General features: G+C 40.0%; 2 protein-coding genes and 1 pseudogene across 3 annotated transcripts; 2 read left to right on the top strand and 1 right to left on the bottom strand.

The window, feature by feature from the left end:
- The first annotated feature begins 2,567 nt into the window (after positions 1 to 2,567).
- LOC145478964 (catalase-like) lies at positions 2,568 to 15,151 on the top strand. 2 transcript variants are annotated; one of them, XM_081457179.1, is made up of 14 exons: positions 2,568 to 2,706; positions 8,144 to 8,426; positions 8,791 to 8,921; positions 9,030 to 9,080; positions 9,218 to 9,397; positions 9,721 to 9,831; positions 9,956 to 10,036; positions 10,353 to 10,505; positions 10,609 to 10,744; positions 10,962 to 11,038; positions 11,231 to 11,284; positions 11,893 to 12,000; positions 12,379 to 12,450; positions 13,365 to 13,891. In XM_081457179.1, exons 1-14 carry the CDS (start codon positions 2,650 to 2,652, stop codon positions 13,365 to 13,367), a joined length of 1,497 nt encoding a protein of 498 aa, XP_081313305.1. In that variant the 5' UTR covers positions 2,568 to 2,649; the 3' UTR covers positions 13,368 to 13,891. The 2 variants fall into 2 exon arrangements, with proteins under 2 accessions (XP_081313305.1, XP_081313306.1); XM_081457180.1 differs by lacking the exon at positions 2,568 to 2,706 and adding an exon at positions 5,462 to 5,633 and having other exon boundaries at positions 13,365 to 15,151.
- Positions 15,152 to 18,118: 2,967 nt separating this feature from the next.
- On the bottom strand, positions 18,119 to 19,269 carry LOC145472212 (histamine H2 receptor-like; annotated as a pseudogene).
- Positions 19,270 to 19,402: 133 nt separating this feature from the next.
- LOC145478963 (melanocortin receptor 4-like) lies at positions 19,403 to 25,003 on the top strand. The gene has a single exon (XM_081457177.1). It carries the CDS (start codon positions 21,920 to 21,922, stop codon positions 23,027 to 23,029), a length of 1,110 nt encoding a protein of 369 aa, XP_081313303.1. The 5' UTR covers positions 19,403 to 21,919; the 3' UTR covers positions 23,030 to 25,003.
- Positions 25,004 to 25,051: the final 48 nt, after the last annotated feature.

The following is a 25,051-nucleotide window of genomic DNA, read 5'->3' as shown; positions in this document are numbered from 1 at the left end:
TGTTTGGAAATACGGTCAAACATGGTCTTTCGTGGTTGATATGTTACTTGAAAACAAAGAATACTTTGTACGAGTTTGTAGAATGTGTCACAAGAACAAGAGTCCCAATAAAGAGTCCCACTAGCGCATAAGCATAAGCATAAGGGCAGCTGAACAGACGCATAAACATAAGCGCAAGGGGAGCAAACATGTGGTTCTTCTTATGCTTGTCCTTATGTGGCAGTGAGGACGCAGGTGACACAAGCATAAGCACATGGCAGTCAATCAATCATGGCTCACTTTGACCCATATTAAGACTTCTACGAAGGCCTCAAAAACCAACACGGCGGACTGAAGAGGGTTGGTATCCATTCTCGTTCCCATAGCTACGCGTTTATCTGACAACAACGAGCTGGTATCGAGAGTCTCGATATTCTGCGCATCCTTACTGCGCACGAACCTCACTCATAGATCAAGTGTGCGCGCTAAGGAAGAAATACGAGCAAGCACTTAATACTTAGTACCGGTTGTGTTAACTTTACCAGCAGTTTTCTCTCTTAAATGGCCGGTGACCGAGTGACCCCCTCTCAATTTTCATAGATCACTTCCTTTACTAATTTTCCCCATTTAAACAAAAAGCCAGATAAAATCTCTTCGTAAGAAGTTACAAATGTTTTGCTTTTTCTGCTCTCGTATACGACCGAAGTTTTCTTCAAACGTGAACGGGCAAGACTACTATGTATTCTTTTTCAAGGCCTAACCTGTCACAAGGAACGACATCAGGTGCAAAAGTTTACTTAATAGACTTAGTTGTGTTGAACAGACTAGAGAGTACGTTTAGCTGATCTAAAGTTCACTAATGCAGCTTCTTTTGTTACTGATAGTTGTACGCTAAGATCGTCTAAGGATAGCGAAAGCTTCTAAGAACGCATGGTCAATGCGCCTTATCTCGAAAACGAGCACGGTGAACCCCCATTTTTTGGGTCTTTTTGGCAAAAGCTGATCTTTACCCTACTACATGGCAAGTTTTAAAAAAATCTGCACGTGAGAACATTTTGGGCGCGAAGGACGTTCGCGCGAAAATTTTCCAGTCGATAGATTTTTTTAAATTTCTACTGCGGTCAGATGAGTTACTTGTGTCAGAAATGCAGAAAAAAATTGGGGGTCACCGACTTCATTTCAGAGATATAGCGTGTGGAAAACTACCCTGATTTTGAAAAATTGGCGCATGTAATTCAGCATGATCTCCAGGGGTTCGTAGTTAAAAATTTCGAAGGTGAGTCAACGGAGGCAGACGATCTTAGTCATATTTTGTAGAAGTGGGTCTATCGCGTAAATAATTCCAAATGTTACCAACGTTTCCACAAGACTTAACCCTTCAAGAGGCATTTGAAACCGTCGCACAGATAAACGCAGAGCTAAAAAGAACGGAATTCGATGATGCATTTTGCAAAAAATTCAAACTTCGAATCGATAGATTTTCTTCATTTTTTCGCTAAACGTTGAAAATCGGTAGAGAAAATAATCCATCAAAAGAAAAATAGAGGTCACCGAACGTCCAAGATCTTTAAATCCAGGCAAAGCTATAGCGATGGCCATCTGCCCTATCATTTTCTATTTTATTACTTAGCGCGCGCTCTCATGCATGGCGTGGCTTGTGAATTTGCGTGCGCAATAAGGATGCGCAGGAACAATCAGCGCGAACGTCCTTAAATGGAAGTTTTGATCTCGTTTTTATTTTTTTTTAAGAAGCGTGCACACTGGTGCACGTTTCATGCTCGTTGAAATTACTCGATATTGGTACAACCGGCATAATGTGTCATTTACGATATCGAGCTATAGGTTTTGTTTTGATGCGTTAGTCACGTTTTACTGGTGTCTGAACCCAAAGTGTGCATGAAATTAAAAGCCTGCAGCATCCTTGTAAGGATTTTTTCAGTATTAAATTTCCATTTTACAGTAAAAAATAAATTTAGCACGTTTTCAAGTTCAATTATCTTAAAACCTTATCACACGAGGATTGATACTAATACACACAAAAAAATCAAGTGAAATCAAATGGCCACTGAGACAAAATGAACTCGAAACTTATCACCTTCAAGCATGCAGAATATTGTCAAACAAAGTTCTGATAGGGGAAATAAATGACACATTTCACTGAACTAAAAATACTTGGGGACCCTTGGCATGGTGAATGGTTACTCACGTTTTTTACTTGAATGAACGCTTATTATATTAACCATGTTTGTTTATCCTTAAGATAAGTCGCCTCGAATGACAAAGTGTCTACATCCGCATACTGCTCTGCTGTGAACCCATTCTGGACAATAACTTCAAGAGTTAATTTGTATCTTGCTAAAAAACGGCTATTTACTCTGCACATTTTGAAGGTTCGATTTTTGACTTCCTTTTAAATTATTCATCTTATATAATTTTCTAAACAGCACTTAAAAGTCTTTCCACCACTCCAATGCGTGACTGGCCACGTGAACGGGAAGTAAGAACAAGAAAAGTAGCATGAGATAAGCACAATATCGCTCGATAATTAGACCGTCAGCGTTACGCATGCGTCAATTCGGTGACTCAGCAGTTTGCGGTTACCACTTTGTATACATTTCGCTTTCTCCTCCAAAGCGTTCACACCTCGGTATCCCTTGCACCTGCGACAAAATGTCGAATCGAACCAAAGCGTCGGAGCAACTTGACGAATTTGCAAAGAACCAGAAGGTAGGGGGAGTTTTATCCTGCTAGACGTCAATTTTGAAATCTGAGATTGTTTTTGTTTATTATTTTTTCCTTTATTCTTTTTCTCGACACTAGTTATGTATACATTTAACGACTATTGTTTAGCTAAACACACTTTCTCGCGCATAGTTTACAGGACTAAAATTTTAGGTTTGGCGTTTCAAATCGTATTCGAATGATTATTGAGCTAACGTTATCGAAAGAATTTCAAATGCTCACAACGCAAAATTGCTCTTGTGTGAAAGGCGCACAACAAACTACGTCATTTTGTTGTTCTTAGTATCATTCTTCTTTCGCGACAAAATAAAAGTATCTTTGGTCGCTAAATGTTCTGCCATCTTACAAGCAATGAAAGAAAATTTGATGAACAATAATTTGCTTGGAACGAAAGGTGACATTTCCAGATAGAGTCATTTTCTGTCTGTATTAAGGAGAATAACAATTAAACGTATGTACGCCTTGTTGTTTTGTAAATGCTTGTGAAAAAAAGATCAGGAAGCGCGTGTGGAATATGTTTGAATAATTGTCAAGATTTTATTCTCTACTTCGGTTACGAAAGATTTCTAGTACTTGCTAATAATTATTTTCTTACAAATTTGATATAAATTTGTCTCGTTCAAGCAACACTTCTTGACGAAACACTTCCCACGCAGTTATATAACTTATATGACGTAAGCCCCTGAATTTCTTGGTTAATCACGCAACATTACAAATCAACGTCTAGTAAAGTAGTTATATACAGAAATGGTTATTTTACCTCTCAAGTGTGTCTCTTTTAACAAGAGGCAAAATGCACAAACGCAAGAATTCATCTAATTCCAACCGTCAATACAAAATTGCGCAACTTAAAAATACGATTTGATATTGAGTTATATTAAAATGAGACGGCGCGTAAAATTTCAAACCCGGATTACAAATATGTATATTGACCTGCCGACTGGGCCAACAATGTTATTTAGCATGTCCTTGTCAGTTTTAAGGCTGTTATTAGCCAGGTTCAGTTGAGACTGTGGTCTTAGAATGATTACAGAGCTCATTACAACTATCTGGGAGGCGAAGAGGTTCACTTTACAAACCTTTCCAGTGCCAATATTAAGCTCTTGGAGCAAGCGCGATATACTAGAGTACTACAGTGGAATTTACACTTGAAAATCCGACATTTCCGTTTTTAAATGGGGAAAAAAGCTTATTTCTGGTGCGTGATAATATTGGTTTCCGGAAATCTTATTGAACACCCAAGAATATGAAATTTGGTTGTTCTGTGACGTCACAAGGAAATACAGAAGCCAATATCAAGTTGATTGTTTAAGAAACTAGAAAAGACTTTGAGGTGATGTGAATTAACAACATATCTATCCTTAAACTATTATGACCTAGTTAAGAAGACAAGGGTTACGAATGAAGAAAAGAACTGTGTGATTCTTATTTTGAGTTGCAAAAAATATTTTTCTCAGCAACTTGAAGCCAAAAGCCCTTGGAAAAAAATTTCCATTTAACTATATGGTGCTGCATCGGCTTTGTTTTGTTGATGACGCACATCCCTCTGGCTATGAATACCTGAGCAATATCACCCCTGCATTGATTTAGAGAAATGAATACGTCTGAGATTTCTTATATTGACAGACAGAAATATTTTATCCGGTGGATAAGATTGATAAAGATACATACTTGTATTATATTCCCATTCTGTGAGAATTGTTCTAAAACTTCCCTTCACAATGGAATGAATAGTTTGTAGAAACAATGATTGTTTCCCTGTGTCGCTTTTTTATGGTACCCGGGAACAATGCTCTAGAGCCTTAAGAAGGGGACACCTTTACACTTTTACACTTTTCTCGCATTAAAAGGAAAATTAAAGCGAGCATTCCTTTTCAAAAGTCGGATGACTGATCTGATTGCAGAATGCAGTGAAAATCAAAAGAGCGTGACCGCCAAGATAATTGACTGAAATGAAATTTGTACTTAGTCGATAAAAGTGCCGGTTTTTTGTCACTGACTTATATATTTTACATTTGTACTTCATCATTCACTGTTGACACATAAAAATGAAAGGTTTGTCTCATGGCACGACATGACATTAAAAGGAAAATTAAAGCGAGCATTCCTTTTCAAAAGTCGGATGACTCCTTTGATTGCAGAATGCAGTGAAAATCAAAAGAGCGTGACCGCCAAGATAATTGACTGAGATGAAATTTGTACTTCATCATTCACGGTTGACACATAAAAATGAAAAGTTCGTCTCATGGCTTCTGAGCATTCACATTTCTACATCATTTACATTTTATGGCAGACTTCTTTGTTATTTATTTACGTAACGGAAATTAGGTCATACTTGCCTTTTTTACGGATCATGGGGGATGATGAGACTTAAGGTTCTTGAAGTTGAAATACAGAAAAAAATTTAAGGCAAAAAAGGTGTAAAAATTCATCAGTGAAACTGTTTTTTGTGGGTAGGCGACAGCTAAGGGAAAGTAAATAACAGGTGTCACGGGTATCAGCCATAACCGCGGGTCACACTTCACAAACTTGGTATCGTTTTTTACAAGCCACGTTTGCTTCACTCCGATCCAGCGTGTTAAGAAAGCCGTAAGAAGAGAGAGTTCAAGTGGCGTATATTTGTTAAAAATAAATAAAAACCTTCTAGACCTTGATGTCAGCTCTGAGTCTCATATCATCCGTGACAACACAAATATAGCACAGTTCGTATTTAGGGATAAACAATATGACGTATCTGGTGTTAACCAATCATCTGGCTTTCAGTAAATATCGATCCCTTATTTCGTCTTACGAATTCTACGGAGTGCGAGGTTGACGAAAGAGCTTTAGGGAATTGTCTTCTTTGTAGACGCACGATGGCGAACAGAACAGAAGCATCAGAACAGCTGAGCAAGTATTCTGAGGCAAAAGAGGTTTGTAGAACGTTTTTTAATCTGTCGGGATGGTGCCAGCATCGTTTGCTAGCGCGCGTCGCTGGGTATATACGCGCTTAGCGTGAGTTTGCGTTCAGCCCGATTTCGACGAGTGTGTACTGCTTAAGGCAGAAAAACACCAACTTGCGCATGGCAAACATTCTTTTCTGCATCGACAAGCGAGATGTATCACGGTCGCCATGGGATGTTGCGAATTTCGTGAATTTTCTCGGAGGAATATATGAACTGTCGACATAAGAACAGTTGCGCAAGTTGTTGCTCAAGATGGTTTGAGGTACGGTAACAACCTGACGGTAACACAAAAACGTTCAGTTTGTTTCGAGTAAGACTAGCCAATCGGTTTTATTAACGAGGATAAGGCTATTTCAGAACCTCGTCCACCGACGACGAAACGATTCAATTAAAACGCCCTTGTTTTTCATACGCCTGCAGGTTTTTTCGTGCGGGAGGGGATTGGGGGGCGGGAACCTGGGAGTAAAGGAGGCGGGAACCGGGATTCCGAAGATGACGGGAGCTTAGGGGAATAGGGGGAAGTTTTGGAAGATTGTGCAGTATGTTGCAAAAGAAAAAAAAACCACCAAAAGGTGGGAACCACTTTGGAACTGGCGGAAACCGGGAGTGAAATCGTAAAATGTACCTTCTCCTCACCCCTCCTCCTCCCCCCCCCCCCCGCCCCTTGGTGTCAAGCCGTTGCTTCGCAGTGCAATTGGATCAGTAGAGGTTCAAGGAGTTGAAGAGGTCTTTCTCTTACCATGCGAATGATTTAAACACGAGAGCGAATTTGTGATTGCCTTTCAAGAATGTCATCCAATACAGCATGCATGCAGCCTGTGTCTCGGTTTGATATAATAGGTTATCATCGTGAGATATATTTGGAGATCTCGTGATCATAGCTGCACGAACTTCATATTTACATGTACTTTAGTTTCTGTCAACAAGCGAGGGTCCGTGTTTAATACCTAGTGCCGGAATGTTTTGCAAAAGTCGCTCTTCGTAAAAGAGATTTTTTTGTTAAGATTTTCTATACCAAATATTCAATCACTGATTAAGAAATTATGTTCGTGACTTGCAGATCTGTTTACAACATGCGAGCACGTTCTAATTTACATGCAAACAAGAGACGAGTAGGCTAGTGTTAATATGATTATATGTTAATCACAGATATCAATTTAGCCCGAGCAAAATGCGATGAATTTTCTCTAGGTAACCATTACGTACTTTTTCAGCCCTTAAGGTGGTTCTCGTGAGATACTGTGAAATACGTGTTATTTGTGTGCAAAACGTGAACTACCGTATAAAATGTATTGAAAGCGAAGAAGAACGAAGAATTGACCAGCGATCCAAAACGTTTAACGACATCATGTAACTGGCTAACAGCGCAACACGCACTCTTGGACAACGATGCATAAAAGAGTGTAAATTAAATGTTTTTAGTTAAAGGGAAAGGGAGACAACTTGAAAAGTTTTATTATGTTGTAGCGGACCACGTTTATTAAACAGCCGTATAAACCATATTTGTTCTTATTAACTCCCAGAAACTGTGCTGAGTCATAATATTTCACCCTCGGAGAGTTAAAACACAAGACATGTTTCAAGAAGTACTGAATTGCGAAAGAGTGTATAAAAGGTCTTAAAAACGTCAATCACGAACCGTAACTTAGAACAGTTATTTACACCCCAGTACATGTGGCTACTTGTAATGAACCAGTTTCACGATGTCCCGAAATACCAACAGCTTTGTATTTTTCAAATAAACAAAAGATTACCTCCATAGATCAATGTTTCAGGCCGAACTTAGTAAATATGCGAAGTTCGATAAGAATCCGTCACAAACTCACGAAAACATCAGACCCCAAAATTGCCAATTTTCACAAAAAGCATGCCGGAGGCGGGGGGCAAGCGTTACAATAAATTGTGGTTAGGTAACGTCAGAAAAATCCCAAGCAAAAAAGCCATGCACGCTATAGCGGGCAAAATCAGTGGAGATTTTCACAGCTGTTCGTTGGGATGTAAATTTGCGCAATCTAACTTTTTATTTTCCAAAGAAGGAAGCTGCTATAAATTGTGTTTCTCGTTGGAGGAAAAGCATGGAAAACTCCACGATTGATTGTTCTCTCATCAAACGTTTTTTGGCTTAAATGATGCGAAGTTGAGATACATTGTTGCTGCAGGGTGATCTTTTGTCGTCCCAAGGAAGCTGATACATAAGTGCGTAGAGTGGCTTTTGACCGAAACAGATCCAGTCTTCAGACATTCAGATCAGTGATCAACGGAAATCGATATTTCTACACGTTAATAAAACGATGTATGAAAAGCTACAGAAATAATACCCACTAAGAAGAAGTGTGTTGTTTTGTTTGCTGAGGAAATTTGGATGCCTTGATTACCACTGCTTGAAAGGTTAACTTGTTGTAATCGAGTCTAATCTCAATTAAATTCTGACACGTGGAAATGAAGTCGGGGTTTTTCTTTTTCTTTTTTCTAACAAGAAACCTGATGTCCTCACCACTGGAACTGGGTGTCCCATCGACACAAAGACGGCCACCATGACAGCTGGACCCAGGGGGCCCATCCTGCTACAGGACGCCCAGTTTCTGGATGAGATGAGTCATTTTGACAGGGAAAGAATCCCAGAGAGAGTGGTGCATGCCAAGGGAGGTGGAGCATTTGGATACTTTGAGGTCACTCATGACATCACCAAGTATTGCAAGGCCAAGATCTTCGAAAAAATTGGAAAGACGACCCCTTGCGTGGTTCGGTTCTCTACTGTTGGTCAGTGTGCTTGGGTTTATTATACAAAAAACCCTGTTATCCATAGTTATCCATATCTAAAGAGTAGTTGAATTCCTCTCGTAACAAATTCCCTCAGATTTTAGTGTGTTTGTTTGTATCTGGACTACTTGAAACAGCTTATTTCTTCTTTTCAACTATGTCATATTAATGTTTGGCTAGATACACGACCCCATAAGCAAACCTGTTGCCTAAAACAAGATCGTGTTTCAATAAAGGATTATTATGGTTGTTGCTCAGATCATTATCTTGTTAAACGTTCATTAAGGAAAACAGTCAATATTTGGATGGTACTTCAACATATTTTTGGCTTCAGATTCAAAGAGGTTTCTGCTTTAATCTTTAGGTGGCGAGTCTGGTAGTGCTGACACTGCCCGTGACCCACGTGGCTTTGCCATAAAGTTCTATACTGATGAAGGAAACTGGGATCTTGTTGGAAACAACACTCCTATCTTCTTTATCAGGGACCCAATCTTCGTAAGTACACAAGTGTTTGGTTGTCTTGAAAGCTAGAGCATTTCATAATGTTTTTCATAACATTTTTGGCTCTATAACATTGTTTTGGTGTTTCTTTCTGATACTCAGTTTCCCAGCTTCATTCACACTCAGAAGAGGAATCCTGTGACCCATTTGAAAGTAAGTTAACGTTGTCACAGCATTCTGTAATAATATTAAGAATATACCATGTTTTCCAAGAGCACATGACAGAAATATATTGCACAAAGAACTCAAAGAACCGAAATCAATCCACTAAAAGCCTTTCGTTGTGCTAGGATCCTGACATGTTCTGGGATTTCATCACACTGCGTCCTGAGACCACCCATCAAGTGTGCTTCTTGTTCAGTGATCGTGGAATTCCTGACGGTTATCAGCACATGAATGGATATGGAAGTCACACCTTTAAAATGGTGAATGCCAAGGGAGAGGCTGTCTACTGCAAGTTCCATCTCAAGGTATAAGGCAATTTGTTTCATGCACTGACTTAAGCTAAATACAATCTTGATTGCAATCGCCTTGGACAATACTTAAATTGTCCATTAATGTGTCAAAAAATAGTAGAAGTAAGATTAATCGACCCTTCGATGTATTCAACGTCATTGTTCGTTGAGTGTCCAGAATAAAGTTTAATCCTGCAGCTCATCCTGGCTTCCAAGAAACCATTTCATTAATTTAACATGCAGTATCCTCAGTATACCTTTACTGAGCTAAAAGGTATGTAGTTATAAAGTTTTAAATGCCTTCATCATTTTAAACGTATTTGAAATATCATTCGCAGACCGATGAAGGAATAAAAAACCTGCCCGCAGACAAAGCAGAAAGGCTGGCAGGTTCTGATCCAGACTACAACAACAGGATGCTGTACAATGCCATTGCTAATAAAAAACCAGTAAGTTTACCAGTGTTTATATACATCTGAAATTAAGATAATTTTGTTGTTGTTGTTGTTGTTGTTGTTGCTGTTGTTGTTGTTGTTTTCATTTACAAGAACGCTTTTCGTCCGTCCTTTTCAGCCGTCTTGGACTATGTACATCCAGGTCATGACGTTTGAACAGGCTGAAAAGTTCCGCTGGAATCCATTTGATTTGACCAAGGTAACATTGCGATTTAAGAGAACGTAGAAAACGTCTTCTCTTCTACCGTATTACATCATACGTGGTTTTCGGCACCTTGAAGCTCGAGGAGGAGCTGTGAAGACCTAAGCCTTTTCCATTTTTTATTTCCCTTTTCATGAAAACATTGCCCAATAATTTTATGCACATTCAACTTCTGTGTGTGATGTAGATATTTTCAATTTTGCTAAAGGTCTAATAGGTCTTTACACAGAGCTTCGTCGTTAATTGACTTTTACCTAAATAAAGCGACTATTTGTGGGTTGGAATAATGTTTCTCTTGTTTCATTAATTACAGATCTGGCCACATTCTGATTATCCGCTGATACAAGTTGGAAAGATGGTACTTGACGAAAACCCGTCCAACTATTTTGCACAGATTGAGCAGAGCGCTTTTAACCCTGCGGCAATGGTTCCTGGAATTGAGCCATCTCCAGATAAGATGCTTCAGGTTAACATAGCGCTTTCCTGTTATCCCCTTTCTCGTCATCATCATTAATCACTCCATTTTGTTAGTATTTGAACGTCATACCGTCCAATTTATTTCATCTCAGGGTCGACTCTTCTCGTACCATGACACTCACCTTCACCGACTGGGAACCAACTACCTACAGCTGCCTGTGAATTGTCCTTACAAGACCAGAGTCTCCAACTACCAGAGGGATGGACCACAGACCTTTGATAACCAAGGTAAGTTACATTGTTTATCAATTTTTATTTGCATGAAAGGGTTAGTGAGAAAGCAGCTTTAATACACCTTTCTTGCAAGTGATAGTTATCTATGTGAACGCCACTATGGTCATTTCGAAGACCACCATACTACATGTAACAAAATAAACGGTACGGCTGATCTCAAAATTTGTGCGAAAGTCTTACATTTAATGATTTTATTCTGAACTCTTTTCAGATGGCTGTCCTAACTACTACCCCAACAGCTTCAGTGGACCCAAAGACGACATGAAGTATTCAGCGCACAAATTCCAGGTAAAAAAATGCCCACCAATAGGTACCAATGTTTGCACTTTTGAGCCCTAATCACCGCCTCTTTTTATCTTCTTTCCTGATACTTTGGCGTTCAATTTATTTACATACAAGTTGTTAATTGGTATGATTAGGGTATGCTATTTCATTGGTATCTCAGGTTTTATTCATTGAATTTCTGTTGTACTTCTGTAGGTATCTGGCGATTGCCAGCGCTACGAGTCGGGCGATGAAGATAACTTCTCTCAGGTGAGATAATCGCTATGGTTACTTAGTTCTTTTCTTCTAAGAGTAGAGAATAAAATAAAAACTGACCCTTTTATTTCTGAATTGCACATAAAAGCAAAAGTCAGAAAAGAAGAACGACCTCAAGTACTGATGTACAAAACGTTTGTTTCAACGTTTTTTAAGCCAGTGTTAAACTCAGTTTTTAATATTATCATGAGTCCTGATTATAGTTATAGTTTTAGTAGTTTTCGTATAAGAAATATTGAAGATAACAGTGGTCACCTAGAGGAGGATAATGTATCCATTGTATTAAGACGCATGGCACCTAAATAGCATAGGTTTTGCCAGCCAAGCAGTCACACCATGGTCAGTGACAGACAAGAATGGCTCAGTAAAACAAAGCGTCGCAAATTGCTATAAAGGAGACTTAATAACCTAAGGATGGATAAAAAACCTGTAGCTTTGTATTACATGGAATACGGCAGAACTAATGTCAGTCACTGCGACACCTGTAGTGTCTATTCCAAAATACTGAGCTCTTGCTTATCTGAAAGATTTCTGCAGTGCACATTCAGTTATTTAAGTTTTGCTGAACTGTTTGACTTTATAAGCTTACACTGAATCCTCAGGTCACCCTTTTCTGGGACAAAGTATTGGATAAAGACGCCAAAGAGCGGTTGGTGAGCAGCATTGCAGGTCATCTGAAGGACGCCAAGGAGTTCATACAGAAACGAGCTGTAAGTATTCATCTATGAAAAACAAACCACAAATTTTCTTCCTAAGACGGCTTCGACCGAAAACACAACTTCTCGGAAACTCTGTCGAGCATTGGACACTCTAAAGGAAGACATGTGAAAGTTTAAAAGGGCAGCAACGAAGAAACAGAGAAATTATTTCCGGTACTTTTTCTCCACTTTTTAACCAGCAATAATACTGTATCCCACGTTTTACTAAAACAGAAAATATGGTGTATGATTTACTGGTTTTGCTGCATTTTTCTCACCAGTGCAGGAGAAAATTGAGACTTTTAAAAATTTTTCATCTTCACTTGAGTACTTGCATGAGCAATTAACGGATGAACAAATACTTAAGTCATTTATATCTTTGTTTTTCAGGTGGATAATTTTGCCAAAGTGCATCCTGACTTTGGTAACCGCTTGAACACAAAATTGATGGAGTACAGAAACGTAAGCATCAGTTTTAGTAGAAAGCAACAACCAGACAAACAGACAGACAAGCAAACAAACATTTCTCCTTTTTTCTGTTCAAAATCGAGTGTTTTAAATGACATTACGGCAGCCTTATTGGCGCCTCAAAAGAAGGAAACGGCGGCCATGTTGATGTCCCAAACCATCTTCTTTTCTCGTGTACTTTCTTTTGTTCCAATAAATATTTACATGACTGCTGGCTGCGTGAGTGGAAACGTTCTATAGATATTAACTGGTTTACAGGGTGACAGTTAGTCTTGAATTTCTTCTACCTTTTTTTGGTAATTTGTAAGATTAAATGTAGTATAATTGGTTTGAATCCAGGAGTGGTAGTTTTAAAAAGATCTGCTGTTGGTGACTGACGTTTCGTAAAAGTTATCTTCAGAGGCAAGTAAGAGGTTTTTGTCAGTCGATGGCGTTACGAATCCGGTCCGTTAAAACTCACATTTAGCCATGATTTTACCATTACCATTGCACAGCCGTGTAGGTTGATGATGTTCAGAAATGAGATTGTTGACATCGCCCCTTTTTGTCTCTCGTTTGCTGTGTTCAGTCATTCTTCTGCTAACAGTACGGTAGTATTTACCGCCAGTCTCCTACATTGGCGAGACTGATTAACTAGCCACAGTATTTTAAACAACTTTACACTCAAGTTTTATAGCCAGTGGCTCAACTGACCACTCAGTGTCAACGGACCAGACTGATGACACCAGCGACTGTCAAACACTTCTAACTGGACTGTGATAATGACTTCCGCTCAGATTAGCGAAGCGTCTGTCCACAAACAACTGTTATTTGGAGAACTACCCTCACACAGACGATCACACCAGAAGGACTTGTCGGATTACAGAAGTTTTGGTTTCTCACCATTGTTATTTTTATTGCTTCCACAGTAAATCTCCACAGACGCTCCATGACTGTTGAAGGTACTTTCAACAACTGCCTGCATTTCGATCAGTTATATTTAGTCCAAAAGGACAAGTTTTAGCTGTGGAGTAATACACTGATCAAGCAACGATTATAGAAAAAGTAAAGTTTGAGAATAATGTAAAGACTAATAAGTAAAGTTGACACAGAGTCTGCTCTGCGAGGAGCATCAGTTTGTTTAAGTTTGTCACGATTTTCAAATACATTTTTGTCTTAGGTTATTGCAAGAGACCACGATCTCTTGTTGTTAAACTTCATGGGTGCATGTACCGAGGCACGTAATAGATAGATGAGCTCAAGTTATTCAATAAAGATTCAGTTTGATTGATTTTGTTCCTGATTCTTGAAACAGCTAAATATAATCTCTTCCATGGGTTGACACCGACACAAGAAATTACCACGTTGACTGAGGATGCTTTTCTTTGGAAGGATCCCAATCAGGATCAATGATCCAGGGTCACTCGGATCATCGGTCATCCAAGAAACCAACGACTCCTTGTCCAGAATGGATTCGTCGTTTGATGCCCCATGATCCAAATCTAAAATATATATATACATATATCCTGATCCGGAACATCCCAAAGGAACGCACCCTGAGAAAGCACATAACAAACGCGTGCGATAATCTTTAGCCTTTCGATTTGACTTAGGGACAAGGTCTTTGCAATTTAGTTTCAAGTCAGTAGAACTCGATAATATCATCATCTACGCTATTCGGAATCTAGCCTATGCAGGTCAAAATCAAACCCTGCGCAGCTCCGTGTCAGCAAGTGTCCAGCCCCTTTAAGTCCAAAACGACCTATTTTATACGGACTATGCACATAACCAACGCGTGCGATAATCTTTAGCCTGTATATTTAACTTAAGGACAAGGTCTTTGCAATTTAGTTTCAAGTCCCTGCAGGTCGAAAATATCGTCTACGCTATCCGGAATCAAGCCTGTGTAGCTGAAAATCAAAGTCTGCGCAGCTCGGTGTCAGCTAGTGTCCAGCCCCTCTATGCGCAAATCGAACTACAGTAGAACCCCGGTAACTCGAACTCTGAAGGGAAACGAAAAACAGTTCGAGTTAGCGGGGGTTCGAGTTATCGGGGTCGATTGCATATCCAACTTGCCATGTTAATAATTGATATTTCACTGATTTTTCAGCACTTCAGTATACAGTACTGAGTGCAAATAAAACTTATCGCGTCAGAAATGCCTGTGTACCTTTCATAACGTTCTGCGTTGTAGTACTGTTTCATCCGGTATGGCTCACAAGATCGAGCGATGACTGTCAAATATGTGAACGGTCGGTTGCAATTGCACTAGTTAAAATCAAATTGCTGTGGTGCTAGTTTTGAGTGTTTTTACCGATTACATGACAACAAAAGATAATGAGATGACATCCGTGGTGAGTTACATGAACCAGAATTCGAGTTATCGGGGAAGACTTTGATCAAGGGAAACGAAACTGATTTAGTTCGAGTTAGCGGGGAATTCGAGTTATCCGAGTTCGAGTTAACCGAGTTAAAATGACTGAAAAGTGAGGTCAAATCCAAGGGAAATGAGACTTGGTTTGAGTTAGCGGGGGAGTTCGAGTTATCCGAGTTCGAGTTATCGGGGTTCTACTGTATATTTTACTGACTATGCCCATAACCAACCCGTGCGATAATCTCTAGTCTGTCGATTTAACTTAAGGACAAGGTTTTAACAAGTTAAGTTTCAAGTCCCTTGAACTTGAAAATAGAGCACCATCCATACAAGCCGTGACCTTTGCACCTTTGTTGCAAACGTTGTATATAACTGTAAAAATGGTTCGCTCGCGTCCAACACATAACTCCAGTGAGTGAATGCATTATTAAAGCCAAGTACTTCTCCAAACATATCAAGCTGACCGTTGCTCACATCTATGCACCCACAGTAGATGCAGATGAAGAAGTGAAGGATGAGCTCTACCTAAAAATACAGGGGGTACTGGATAACAGAAACATGCATGACATGCTTCTTGTCATTGGAGACATGAACGCCAAAGTCGGAGACTACAACCGAAATTATGAAAGGATAATGGGCAAGCTTGGGCTGGGAGTAAGGAACGATAATGGGGATAGAATGTGCAGATTATGTGACATGAACGAAATAGTCATGACAGGAACACCGTTTCCTCACAAGAACTTGCATAAGGAGACGTGGGTAGCTCCAGATCGAGCGACCAGAATCACATAGACCACATACTAGTCAATAAACGATTCAGGAATTCAGTGAAGGACACCAGAGTATACAGGTCTGAGGACATCGGAAGCGATCATTATCTTGTCTGCTCGAGAATCAAACTGAGACTGAGAAAGCAACCGAACAAGCCTCGGAGTGTTAGAGTTAAATACGATACAGTCAAGTTGAAGAATGAAGACAATCGGAGAACGTATACCATCACTTTGAGAAACAGATACCAAGTGCTAGAAGATGAAGGGCCAGAAGTGGCAGAAAATGAAGAGGCAGAGCGCAACTGTCAAATGATGGAGAAGGCGTACACAGAAGCAGCAGAAGCAGTCTTAGGTAGAGCAAGAAAGAGGAAACCATGGATCAGCGAAGAATCCTAGGACCTGGTGAAGAAGATCCTATATGGACTAACAAAGACAATCGGCAATGAAAGACATAGGCAGAACACAGCAGTACTGGATAAAAACGGAAACCTTGTAAATGGAGAAGAAGAAGTACAGCTAAGATGGACAGAACACGTCAAGGAAGTGCTTGACAGAAAAGAATCAACAAGTTCAATAACTGGTGATAATGAAAGCGAATTCAATGAGATGATAGCAGATATTTCACTACTGAACCTACACAAAGCGCAGGTGAAGTAGCAATTCGACGGTTACAAAATGGGAAAGAACCAGAAATTGATTCCATCACGGCAGAACTACTGAAAGCAGACATGGAGCTCTCAACAAATAGGATACATCAACTGTTGAAGAAGACATGGGAGCATGCGAAGATCCCAGTAAGCTAAAATAGAGGGTTTTTCATCAGAGTAGACCTCATGCAAAGAAAAGAAACTTTAAAGAATAGAAGAACTGGCGGAGCATAACCCTTCTGTCCATCGTAGGGAAAGTATTGGCGAGGATTCTCATAGACAGGATAAGATCCGGAATTGACTGTCTGCTGAGAAAGAAGGAGCAAGCAGCGGGAACAATCGAGCAAATTCTCATATTGTGGAATATCAGTGAAAAGGTTAACGAATGGCAAGCGACAGTTTATCTGAACTTCATAGATTTTGATTCTATTCACAGCGAAAGCCTATGGATCATCATGAAGAAGTATGGTATCCTAGGGAGGATCGTGAGAATGACAAAAACCTATGAAAATTTCCAGTGTGCGGTAGAAGATCAAGACAGAACGTGTGCTCGGTTTGATGTTAGAACTGGTGTCAAGCAAGGATGTAACATATCGGAACTTTTATTCCTGATCGTCATACATAGACTGGGTAATGAGAAGAACAGTTGGCCATGGAGAGAGAGAGAGCGGGATCAGCTGCAGGTTCACAACGAAACTTGATGACCTAAACTTGCTGATGATGTAGCACTGCTGTCCTCCACAGAGTGCAGATCCAGGAAAAAACAGCAAGATTACAGGAGGAGGCAGGAGGGGTGGGACCTAAGAACAATAGCCAAAGACCAAGGTAATGAGGATTAATGTAAAGAACCATGGCAAGATCAAAGGGGATGGACAAGACATCGAACACGTACACGAGTTCACATACTTGGGTGCAACGGTCTGCAAGGAAGTAGGAGGTATAAAAGATCTGAAGAACAGAATCTCGAAAGCCAGAATTGACTTTCGTCCGTCTTAAGAAGATCTGGAGGTCCATCTACATCTCAAAAAGACCAAAGGTGCGATTGGTCTTCGTATGGCCTTCACTCTTTTAAGTATTTTGCTTGCAAAACTTGGAACTCTCTACCTTAGAACTTTAGAATGGAACCTAATTTAACTGCTTTTAAACGTCTCATAAAAACCTTTCAGGTATAATTGCTGATTACTACACTAATTGTTTATTTTATATATTGCAGCCAAACATAATTGCTAGTAGTAGTACTTTTTGTTTTTATATTTGCAATGTTTATTTTCATCGAAGATATTATCTCTTTAGAAACCTCTAAATTCGAGTCAAAATAAAGTTATGTATGTATGCATGTCAGTCACTGAGAAATCAAAACAAAGAGAACTATTACCTTCACGGCAAGAAACAAAAGCGTGTGTAATCTAACGCGATGTCTAGTCAGGAGAAGCGCAGATTTGACCTACAAAGTATTGTTACAACGGTTCCCTACTTGGTTATGAAAGTACCTTACTGTTACAAAAGATCCTTAGTCGCGTTACAAAAGTTCCCTTTTTATTACAATAGTTCCCTAGTTTCATAACAAAAGTTCCCTTTCTACCGGCTCTCACTCTCCATCTCTCCCTTGTTTGGGGAAGACCCTAGGCTATACGTCCCTTCCAATCTTCATTTCCCTTCCTCCCTAACCCTAAGCTCCTTGACATGCCCTGCTCTTTGGTCTCCGCGGTTAAATAACAATTTATTTCTTATTTTTTATTTATAACCCAGGTCTCTACAAGGAATTAATAAAACACGTACAATAACATGCAACATAGTAAAGAGACTTTGTCTAATGACAAATAATGGCTACCTTATGCAATGTATGCGTGCCACACGGTGTCAAATTCTTTGTTTCACTCAAGTGACTTCATTTACCTGTTTTGCATTGCTTTACAAAGTACTGTGCTTCTCCAGCAGGAAATAACTGGATTAAGAAAAGAGTTTAATATGATAAAAGACCTTTCTAAAGTAGATGGCAATAACCTATCTAACATTTTCTTGTCAGCTGGTAAAATTATGGATAATAATGCAGACAGTAATCCAAGTATATAACACATAAATACTCCACCTATAACAATACCGGTTGTTATCCAAACTTTCTTTTCTTCAAGAAACTTTGCAGTGATCTCTCGGAAAGGTTGGGCAGATTTAATCTGAATCAAGTGACGACGACAAACAAAATAAACCGATCCATGACAGTAAATAATCACTAATAAACTAATGGCTGACAAGGTTTCAAATAACCTCGTAGATTCTACTAGTTCAGGTGAAACCCTATTAATGACGTTAAATGTTACTGCAATAAGCCAGCTACATGCCACTGCTACTGTTATGCGGAATTTGGTCACGATCGTGTGATATCGCAACGAACATTTCATCGCTACAAAACGATCTGCAGTAATAAGAACCAAATGAAAAACTGATGCAAGGCAAACGACGACAATGACATTTGGTGTTATGCTATATAATGTACCATACACGGAAAGCAATCCACCTGCCAGGCGAGAAATCTCTGTTGCGATGAACGCTGGTTGGGAAGTCAATCCCATCGCCAAATCTGTTCCTCCCAAACTGGCCAGCAAAATGTTACTCCTAGTTTGAAGCCTTCGTTTGGTCTTGATCGCCATAATAAGAAGTGCGTTCAGAAGGATAACCAGAGGGCATGCTATCAAAAGTATGACGATGGCCAGTACTTTAATCAAGTCGCCTATAAGGGCATAGTCCACATCAGGGGCAGTAGAATTTGAAACAGAGATGTTCCGAAGAGCAGTCAGTGGCATTCATTTCAGTGCTCCCTTCTCCGGAATGTAGGGACGTGAGTTGACTAGTATGATCACTGCTTGTGGACATGCGCTGGTTGCTGGTTGATCCTGATTTGATATCTGGCTTGGCAATACTGTGCGATGGAGGTTATCCACGGGAACGTTGTTCGGTCTCTTACCTATGGTGACGAACAACAGTGATAAGCAAACCCGTCGGCCCATACGCTTTAGTTGTCTTGAGATGAAAATCAGTTTCTAATCTTGATTTTATTTTAGGTGTATTGTCACCGCAGCGATTAAAAAACGGACAAACAGGGATCCACACAATCTTACATCTATTAACAAAAACTTCAAGGCGCTTTCGCCACCTGACAGAATTCTCACCGGAGCTTATGAAATCCGGGATTTGATCTTTACAAATATGAACAATTTAATCAGAACTCAGGACGTTTTGTAGTTGTATGACGAGAGCTGGACACCTGATGTCATTTCTGTTAATACTGCCACCTTAAGCACTTCTGATTGGTTGGAGGTAGATCAATTTATCCCAAATTGTATGGATAGCTGAAAAATTAAATTTAAGTTGTATCGGCCGCATTTGAGCAATGGACTTACTTCTTGGTATGAAAGCGAACATATCTATGATAAAACTTCCAGGTTTGTCATTTAAGACAAACAAGACGCTACTTATGGGAAGCAGCAGTAAACAAAAAACACGAAGAAAACAACTGAAACTTGGCTTCGCTTACACTTCAGCTGATCTGATATAAGCTTGTATTTACGGTTGCCGTATTATTTAAGGGAAATCGGTCTTCCTTTGGACGGATTAATTGTATATATGCATTGATACAGTCCGATCTGTTCACGCATACAATTAATTTCTAAATGTTTCTCAAACAGACCGGTTTCCTTTACTAATTCCTTGGCAACCTGTCCAAATTTGACACCCGTTATTAGCTTTGCAATACAGTGAAACCTCTATTAAGCGGACCCCCAAATAATTTTCGCGAAAAGCGAAACGCTATGTTTCAAAATTGAATCAGGATTAAACAAACGAACAAGCAAGCATATGGTTCGATATTGAATGAATTTTTTCTGTCCTTAGACATCGCATATAACTTTCTTTCATTCCTAATAACCAAATTCTATCACACTCAGCGGTGTTAAAAACATCGATTTTTGCCCTCTCGTCCGATGCGCTGGAGCAAGACCAAAGTAGTACTAAAAAAAACATTTTTTTTCACGACAATCTAATTCATGTGGATGTTAAGTTTAAATGGTATCTGGGGGGTCTCGTTTGACTCTGTAAAGATAATAAGGGATAACTGTACTAAGGGAATTATTCTATACTTCAGCGTGAATTCAATTACGTTCATTCATCGATGAGAGGAATGGCATTTTAACTACAGTGCAAACCTTATTGAAACAGAAAGCATCCGTTCAGTAAGGAAACAATTCCTGAAAGTAATTTTACAGAGGAATTAATTTAAGTCCCTCGACAGATCACAAGTTTTGCTAATAACTAACGAATCACCCTACCAATAACGCCACGATACTGCGAAAGTGTTTTAATTCTAGTCAGGGATATCTGGTTGCCTTCTGTTCTGACAATTTCTGATAGTTATTTCTATCATTTTCAGTGTCAAATATTATTGAACTTGAACGATGTATCCATATATGATGTGCAATGAACGACTACAACATACTGAAGTAAAACCAATTTTATACATACTTCACAGAAACAATGTTGCCGAACTCTGTTGTAAGCTCTGCAAAATTGGAAAGTTCTACTGCTTTAAAAGCTTTGATTTACATAGATTACATTTTAGATAATGTTATGGCTGTTAAATGTACAATTGAATCATTTGCATATTACATTATAACAACTTAATTAAAACCTGCTAAATCAATAACATAAAAATGCTCCACTTTGCCGACTGTTGCCAGTCACCACTCACACTCCCTTCCTTCTCTTGTCTTGATCGCTTTTGCTTGTTCGTTTGTTAAATTCTGATACAATTTTGAAACATACAGTGTTTTGGTTTTCGCGAAAATTCTTTCATATATTGCAAAACAAATAACGGGCGTCAAATTTGTACAGGTTGCCAAGGAATAAGTAAAATATGCGTGAACAGATGGGACGTTTTAATAATTTCCACCGGAGTGCCTGGAAATCGGTCTGTTTGAGAAATAATTAGAAACCGGACTTTTCAGTAATTGCCACGAGTGGAAATTAGAAAAAGGCCGATCTGTTCACGCATACAATTGATCTGTCAAAGCATACAATTAAAGCACCCAAAAAAGACCGATTTCCTTTTAATAATACGGCAACCGTAAATACAAGTGTAAGTCAGAGAAACAGAGGCGAGTTTCGGTTATTTTCGTGTTTTTGTTTACTGCTGCTACTCGCGAAAAGCTTATCCTTGGGCTGAAACGGCAAACCTGAAAGTTTTATCTGAGACATGTTCGCTTTCATTACCAAGAAGCGAGTCTTTTGCTCAAATGCGGCAGATACAACTAAAATTCAATTCATTCTGCTTTCGATACAATTTGGGATAAACTGATCTCCCTCCAACCAATCAGAAGCGAGTATTTACGGTAGCAGTATTAACAGAAATAACATCAGGTGTGCAGCTGTCATCACACAACTACATTAGTGTAATTCTGTGTTTTAGTAGCGTAACAACGTCCTGAGTTCTGAGTAAATTGTTAATATTTCTAAAGATCAAACCTGACCTTTATGAGCTCCGGTGAGATTTCTCTCGGTGGTGAAAGCTCCTTTAATTTTTTGTTTATAAATTTTAAATTGTATGGGTGCCTGTTTGTCCGGTTTTTAATCACTACATTGACAGTACACCTAAATTGAAATCAGGATTAAGAAAAGTTTTCATCTCATGACTACAAAGGCATATGGGCCGATGGGTTTGCTTATCACTGTTGTTCGTCCCCATAGCGTTCCCGTGCATAACCTCCATTGCGCAGTATTGCCAAGCCAGAGTCAATTCAGGATCAACCAGCAACCAGCGCATGTCCACAAGCAGTAATCATATTAGTCAACTCACGTCCCCACATTCCGGAGAAGGGAGCACTGAAATGAATGCCAACGACTGCTCTTCGGAACATCTCTGTTTCAATTCCACTGCCCCTGATGTGGACTATGCCCTTATAGGCGACTTGATTAAAGTACTGGCCATCGTCACACTTTTGATAGCATGTCCCCTGGTTATCCTTCTGAACGCACTCGTTATTATGGCGATCAAGACCAAACGAAGGCTTCAAACTAGGGGTAACATTTTGCTGGCCAGTTTGGCAGGAACAGATTTGGCGATGGGACTGACTTCTCAGCCAGCGTTCATCGCAGTGGAGATTTTCCGGCTGGCAGGTGGATCGCTTTCGGTGTATGGTACTTTATTTATCGTGGTGCAAAGTGCCATGATCGTCCTTTGTCTTGCATCGCTTTTTCATTTGGTTCTTATCAGTGCAGATCGTTTTGTGGCGATGAAATATTCGTTGCGATATCACACGATCGTGACCAAATTCCGCGTAACACTAGCAGTGGCATGTAGCTGGCTTATTGCAGTTATATTTACCGTCATTAATAAGGTTTCACCAGAACTAGTAGAATCTACGAGGTTATTTGAAACCTTGTCAGCCATTAGTTTGTTAGTGATTATTTACTGCCATTTATCGGTTTATTTTGTTTGTCGTCGTCATTTGATTCAGATTAAATCTGCCCAACCTTCCCAAGAGGTCACTGCAAACTTTTTTGAAGAAAAGAAAGCTTGGAAAACAACCGGTATTGTTTTAGGTGGAGTATTTATGTGTTATATGCTTGGATTTCTTTCTGCATTATTATCTATTATTTTACCAGCTAACAAGAAAATGTTAGAGAGGTTATTGCCATCTATTTTACATAGGTCCTTTATCATGTTAAACTCTTTTCTTAATCCAGTTATTTACTGCTGGAGAAGCACAGTAATTCGTAAAGCAATGCTGCAACTTTTAAAGAAATCAAGGTAACTGATACCACTTGAGTGAAATAAAGAACTTGACACCGTGTGGCACTCGTACATTGCTTAAGGTAGACATTTGTAGACAAATTCTCCTTATTATATTACGTGTTAATGTACTTGTTTTATTGATTCCTTGTTGAGCCTGGGTTACACATAAAAAGAAGAAATAAATTGGGTGATATTCACAGAGAACATTTCCTGAGAACAGGGCATGTCAGGGAGAGTGTAGCTTTAGGCGACAGAGTGTAGCAAAGAATAGAGGTGGGGGGGGGGGGGGCGGGGGGTTGGTGTGGGTTAGGAAGTGAAGAGTAGGCTGAGGTCTTCCCCAAACAAGAGAGAGAGATAGTTTGTAGCTGAACTATTCGTCCACTGTTTCCACGGGACATGGAATTGGAATTTAGAAGTGTTGGGTTTTGTGGAGGGTGTGAGACTTGTGAACCCGGAAGAGAACCCTCACAGCAAGAACGAGAATGAAAAAGAAAGTCAACAAATATAACGCCAGAAACATTGCTTGCTGTTGGTGTGGTAGCTTGCGTGCCTTTAGGACCACCTGGAGCTGTGCCAGCTATGCCAGCGGGGGCTTTCATACCTCCGGCAGGTTCAACCATGCTGGACAGGTCTAGGGTAAGGTGCCAGACGAACTTAGACATCCTGGGCCTCCAGGTTGAGGGTTGGGTGTAGGGCTGACAACCGCAGCCGTAAGAAACTAAATTGTACAGAAATTTACTCCAGAAACCAAAGCTGTGGCAGCAGAACAACGAAATCCACGCAATTGAACTAATGACGGGTGTTGGCCATACTCATCTGGGAACCGGAATCGCGAGAGCCGAGTTTCAGTCACCAACGGAAAAGGTTCAATGTTAGAGTTGGCCTGTGGAATGTACGCACCATGCATACGATGCATCAAACCTGCAAGCTGGCGTAAGTCGCAAAGGAGATAGACAACTGCAGAATGGACATCCTCGGGATAAGTGAAGCAAGAGGGAGAGGATCAGGAATAGTGAAGGAAAGATTTAGGCACACGGTGATACACTCTGGGCGATAGGACAACCAACACGCAGACGGGGCGATCATCACGTCAGACAAAACAGCGAAGGCATTGATGGAGCAGAAGCAACTGTGGAAAAGACTTATCATGGCTAGATTCAACCCCAAGTGCACCAAGCTCACTTTCACCACGTTCTACGCACCCAGAGAAGATGCTGAGGAAGCCAAGAAAGATGTCTCGTACGACCATCCACAGCAAGTCATTCCAGAGGTATCATCGCATATGCTGTGTGTGATTGGATAATGATTTCATCGCCCGCGTTGGGAAGGACAATGAAGGCCGTAACAAGATCAACGGACACAGACTCTGCGACTTGTGCGAGGAGAATACCTTGGCCTTTGGAGGAACTCTTATTCTGGTAATGGCTCTATGCGCCGAAGAGCGAGACGAGGATTTTGTGAGTGAGTGAGTAAGGGTTAAATGAATTTTGGTTGGAATTTAACATACGCAGGGATATATTTCCCCAGACGAGATTTGTGTTTTTGTTCTTTGTGATGAAGAGATTGTTTCAGAGAAGATTCTTGGTCATTACAATCATGTGATCAGACGTAACTCATCTGAAAACGTGATTTTTAATAAAAGATCTTATGGGTTGTGAGCGCCACATCGCCACATCACCATAGCGCTTGAGTCTTGCGCTACGATTTTGAAATCTACTCGTAATCTTCTGGGCGCTTCTTCTTCTGGAAGTGATTGGTTGAGAGGGAATGAAAACCTTCCAAAGTGTGCTCATGATCATCGTCGCTATCCTTGCCCCATGGTATCCAATTGGAGTAACCGCGTACAAGCTGAGCAGATCGGGAGGAAAAAAATACACACATCTGATGTTGATCCTCGCTTCCCCCTTCTACCTCTGGCTTCTTCGTATGGCTCTGGAACCACTAGTGGCTAGCATATCATACGTCGGATGGACAATAGTGTTGGGTTTTGCACCTATGGAACTGGGGTCCGATATGCATTGCGAGAGAAATTTGCAATCAA

The sequence above is a fragment of the Orbicella franksi genome, chromosome 2 (assembly GCF_964199315.1).
Source record: "Orbicella franksi chromosome 2, jaOrbFran1.1, whole genome shotgun sequence".
Taxonomy (NCBI): Eukaryota; Metazoa; Cnidaria; class Anthozoa; order Scleractinia; family Merulinidae; genus Orbicella; species Orbicella franksi.
Note: the sequence above shows the minus strand (reverse complement) of the source record. Positions and strands in the feature narration are given on the sequence as shown.

Bases quoted from the DNA above. Each gene is read 5' to 3' on its own strand.
- LOC145478964 (XM_081457180.1), top strand. From the start codon at position 5,577: ATGGCGAACAGAACAGAAGCATCAGAACAGCTGAGCAAGTATTCTGAG. The intron at 9,081-9,217 runs GTAAGTTAACGT...TCGTTGTGCTAG, and splicing joins ATCCTGTGACCCATTTGAAA to GATCCTGACATGTTCTGGGA. The intron at 12,001-12,378 runs GTAAGTATTCAT...TTTGTTTTTCAG, and splicing joins AGTTCATACAGAAACGAGCT to GTGGATAATTTTGCCAAAGT.
- LOC145478963 (XM_081457177.1), top strand. From the start codon at position 21,920: ATGGGCCGATGGGTTTGCTTATCACTGTTGTTCGTCCCCATAGCGTTC.